Consider the following 5135-nt stretch of genomic DNA (forward strand, 5'->3'; position numbering starts at 1 on the left):
AGCAATCAAGAGTTTTTCTGACCACATCCTTGCGACAGCTGGAAGGTGTTATAGGAGAATATGCTTATCATAGACATTTGCAGGCACCTCTACAATTAATCAAATTGCAAAAAAAAACGTTAAATTTCATACATTATTCTACAAGAAGAAGAAAGAAGTAATTATAATTAAACATTTTCTCAACGATTCCGCAAAATCTAAGCTATTTTTTGCCATTCGTTTTTATTCTTACGTATATAACTAAAAATTTTGCAGCAATACGATCTAAAATTGTGTCCTTAATGTATCGATTGTACTTTCATCAATAGGTTCATATATGCCAAAGGAATTTCGCAAGCAGTTTATTAAAGAATTAGATAAAAAAATCTAACGGTATTCTTGTGAAAAAAGAAACCCACAAAAATGGAAAAAGTTAAGGCGAAGTAGGCCGTCATTGAAATTTGTACGCATTGTTGATGATTGTTGCTAATTCATCTCACGATTTCGAATCAAAGGTAATCAGTTGGGTTTGCACTGACACAGCTGAAAAAGTATCAGCATATTTTATGCATGTTAGCGCGTACAGTGATACTTTTCCAAGTCAATATAAACTATTAAGACTATGTTTTATCACTTTGAAATGCAAGCTGAAAAGTCATCATTATTTTCAAAACGAATGACGGGCTACTTAGCCTTAAGAAATTTCAGCAGCAACACCTACAACATTTTTTACTAATATTTAATTCCAAAATTATTCCTCGTGTTGCTTTAACGATTTCAGCACTGAAGAAGGCATCCCCATTTTGGCAACATAAAAATCACGCCTTGTTGCTAAAATCGTAAGGCACTGTATTTATTTAGGTAGGGTAGGTGTACCAGTTATGAACATAATGGTTTCCAATTTCATCAAACGTGATATTTTGATTATCTTCAAATTGTTGATCATTATGTGTGTATAAGCAGTTTAACATCAAATATATCTTGATGCTGAAATATTAAAAAATATTCAAAATGTGAAAGTTTTCGAGTAGACACATATGTCTAAATAGGGAACCACTATGGCCATAACTGGTACACTTTCCCTAGTTATTAAATTTCTACACACACTACATCATAATACACAAGTTTTTCCAGCAACTGTTCCATGCGTTCCTTAAGAGATTCTTCAAAATAAGTCTCTCAGGACTCCGCATTAAATCCTCTAAGGTATGGTCTTACGATTCATCCCGAAACATCAGTAATAGTTACAATAATGATCACAAGAGTGCTTCTGGCATTTATATTATGCGAATTTCTCCATATAGTACTAAAAGATTGATATTTTCCAGGACTCTTGCAACTATGCCTGCAAGGATACTACCAATAGTTCCTCCAAATGTTCTGCAAAAGGTTTTCCAAATATTCTTTTTTTTATATTCCTGGGAATGTTTCTATGGTTATTTTTTTCCAAAAAATATTCCAGGATATATCTCTAGATTTTGTCCAGTGATTAATAAAAAAAACATTGAATGTATTTTTTTTAAATTGAAATTGAAAAACTCTTTGATCGGAATGAATTTGTATGCTCCTCACAGGATCCGCATTGCAAGATACGAGTACGGCAGAGCGCGGTTGCCGTGAAATAAATATTGAAATCGATACTCGCTCAAGCACAATGCAAATTCCGAAATAATCGTAGTTAATTCTTTGAATTTAGTTCCCGTTTAACATGTACTCTGCAAATATTTAATCAGACTTCCATCATTTTTGCTTCCAAGAATATCTCTATTAGTTCTTTCCATGAGAAAATCATCGAAACACGAAGTTTTACAGCTAATACGGAACAAACATTTGGAGCCCAAACTGTCGTAGCGTTAAACGACAACCAGAGATTAAATTTTGAGAAAATTGAGATTATCTCTCACTAATCGCTCTCTGTAACAATCATGATCCGCTGCGCATCATAAAAGTTAGTTTATCGTATATCGCTACAGCTCTCTGCTACAATGCATGATAAAACCCATCTAAACAAGCACTGAACCTTGGACACTATTTTTATATGATTGGGGATTGCTCATCATGCCAGTAACACCTACCCCAAAGTCTACCCCACATGGTAAATAAGCAAAATAGGATTTTATCAGAACTCTACTTCACTGCTGTTGTTTAGCAAGTTTGTTACAACATGCGAAACATTGCCGATCATGCGCCGATACAGATGTGATGTTTTTCTTCGCTTATTTTGATCGCGCTTCGAAATCAATTGAGAACAAGTCCTGTAATGCCTGCGTACAACTACTCAGCCTGATCATGCTAATGGTGGATTCAAATCCTACAACTCGAGGATTTTTTATAATTTTCTCGACTCCCCAGGGTATAAAATATCTTAGTACTTGTCATACAAAACTGTAAAAACGTCAATGGGGTCCTAATGGCCTGTCTCAATCTTAGTGCCAAACGCTTAAGTTTAGGCCAAAAAACATTGTTTTTGTTTTCTTAAGATGTTGTCACACCCCTTGGCTTAAACTCAAATTTTGGGTATATTTTGTTTCCCGTCTCCCTTCCGAAATGTCAGATAGGAACAACCCCAGCGTGAAAACTAAAAGCCCTGTGGCGTTTTTGTCAACTAAGCGAACGTCAAACATGATCGGAAGTGTCAAGGTTCATTTATGGACCCAATTTTTAAATTTAAGTTTAAATATGATATAGCCGTTATTTGAGTGAGATAAAATGCTAAAACAGTTACAATAACATGTTCTTTCGTGTTATTAAATAAAAACCAGATTGCATTAAACATTTTAGGACCCTATTAGTTAAGAAAGTTCTGTGCTGTGGAAATAGTCCAATCCAATTGCCTGCGTAGTAGTGCAATGTTGACAAAATTTTCTTTGTTTGCTGTGAGAACTGTCACAACATTGCTTTTGTTTGCTGTGAGAATCCAAATATAAACAGAATTGCTGCAAAGCAACCACTTCCTTGTTGGCCTGCCGTTGACCGAAAGCTCAGTGACATCATACAAACATCGATAAGTTTTCATTCTGAGGAAATCGACTTGTGTAGTATTGATTGTGCATTGGTGTTCGTGGCAGTTTGCTTGGGGACCTCTATGCTCATAAATACACTAATCTGAGCAGAAGGCTCTGAAACAGTTGGGGCGTAATGCAAAAAAAAGAAAATTTTTAAACATTTTGGTCCTTAATTTTCCCCACGCCGATATACGCCGCCGCCGAAACATGATAACGGCGTGACGCCGATGACGCCGCCGCCGCCGGCACAAAAATGTTCTCACGCCGCCGCCGAATGAAAATATTTCGGCGTACAGGTCTACTCTTGCCCCACTCGAACTTTTATCCAATTTTACTCTAACGATTGTTTCATCGTTCAACTGACTAGTACAAGGACAAGTTCTTTCCAGACACGCTCGTTCGCGATACTGCTAGTAACAAGACTTTAATATAAAAATTGTAATAAGCACCTACCTACATATCCAAAATGTCATCAAGCCACTGCTGAATGTCCTCTTTCGTCTCCTTCCCGGTCGCTTCCGATTTACTTTCCACCCTTCTTGTATCTTCCTTGAGCTTCTGTTCTGAAGTGGTGGGCTCATCATTTCGAATGGGTACCGATTCCCCACTAGGCGGTGTCACGTTCCGCTGTTGACTATCGGCCGTTATATCGACCTCGCTGAGCCGTATCACCAAGGAAGCCTGGCTCCGTCCTCCGGTCACGTTGGGATCGTTTCTTAACTCCGGTGGCAACGCCATCGGACCAACCAGACAGGGAACTGGACGGAGAGGTGGGGCCGGATCCTCAACGATTCTTTCCGGCTGCGGAGGACGCGAGTCCGTTCCGATAAGGCACTTGACCGGAGGTTTCGGAACCTGCTGTTTGTCGCCCATTCTTCCGGGCGGCTTCAATCTCTGACAAAGCTCGTCGTACTTTTTCGATTCGTACTGCGCTTTCAGTTTCATGGAATCGATTTCCTGCTTGGAGAAGAGCTCGCTCGGGTAATCGTTCCGTTCGTAGAAAGGTATCGTGGCCAAACTGGCCGTCAGCTGCTTGGTATCGATCTGGAAGCGCTGTCCGTACTGCTGGCCGGATTTGCCCCCGGATGTCAATCCCTCCTCACTCTCGATAATCCAGTGCTTTTCGGTGCTGAGGAACAAGTGGCCACTAACGGACGGGGGCATCTGCAGAAGCCCCTCAAAATCGGCGGCCCGAAGCTGTTCGTCTTCGGAATCGCTTCCCTCGGATGACGGAAGGTTTTTGGTGCTGTTCCAGTTGGATTCGATGGGCCGTCGCGAGAAGTGATCGTCACAAACTATTAAGGGAGCCGAGGCGGGGACTGGTTCCTTCTGGGGTTTATTCGGTCCTCCCGGGGTTGGTTTCGCTGGGGGCGGTTTCTTGTGATGCTTGTCTTTGCGACGTTTGTCCTGTGAATTCGTGGATAATCAACTGTCTTAAAAAACGAATATCAGAGGAAAAATATGACTCACCCGTCCGACACTTTTATCCATACTTCAGTATTGCTGGGAAATACCTGTGTTGAACAATTAAACCAATTACAGTGATTACTTCCGCGAGAATTAAAGCGACCGATGCAAAATGTCTTGCTTCCGCGGGTTCGGAATGTTTTTGTAAACACGCAAACCAGCTGACAGCTGTTTGATCATCAACGCTCGTGTACAGGCGGCGGTAAATTTTGTGTGAAGGGGCACTAAAGCTCGCATAATTTATGAAAAGGGCATCAAGCAGTTACTTGGCGAGAGTTTATTTTCAACTACAGTTGGGATTTGTTCGTTTGGGGTCCGCTACATGGAACACGCAGCGAACTGGACTATCGAATTTCACCCGTCCGACACTTTTAGCCGCCTTATGAAAAGTGGAACGATTATTGCAATACGAACGCTTTATGTATTGCTGTTTGCATTTGAGATGCAAATCTTGGCTAAACGTCCTCCAAACGCAGTAACACAAAACAATCAAAGGACACCTAGCAACGATTATATAAATACCGCCGCCCTAGCAAGAAAAATCTATCTTTGACATAGCATTTCTTGTAAAATATCTTACCGCGTTTGGTGTTCCCGCATTTGATATTTGCATTTCAAACGCACACAGCAATATCGTTTTAGTTGTTTTTTTGTCTTTGGTTTTAGCATCACTCCACATCAAGG

General features: G+C 40.3%; 1 protein-coding gene across 1 annotated transcript; it reads right to left on the reverse strand.

Moving 5' to 3' along the window:
- Positions 1–3389: 3389 nt before the first annotated feature.
- Positions 3390–4647, reverse strand: LOC5577987. Its single transcript, XM_001656674.2, has 2 exons — positions 4455–4647; positions 3390–4391 (listed from the first exon to the last, which is right to left on the reverse strand). Exons 1-2 carry the CDS (start codon positions 4473–4475, stop codon positions 3438–3440), a joined length of 975 nt encoding a protein of 324 aa, XP_001656724.2. The 5' UTR covers positions 4476–4647; the 3' UTR covers positions 3390–3437.
- Positions 4648–5135: the final 488 nt, after the last annotated feature.

Source organism: Aedes aegypti, chromosome 3 (genome assembly GCF_002204515.2).
Source record: "Aedes aegypti strain LVP_AGWG chromosome 3, AaegL5.0 Primary Assembly, whole genome shotgun sequence".
Lineage (NCBI taxonomy): Eukaryota > Metazoa > Arthropoda > Insecta > Diptera > Culicidae > Aedes > Aedes aegypti.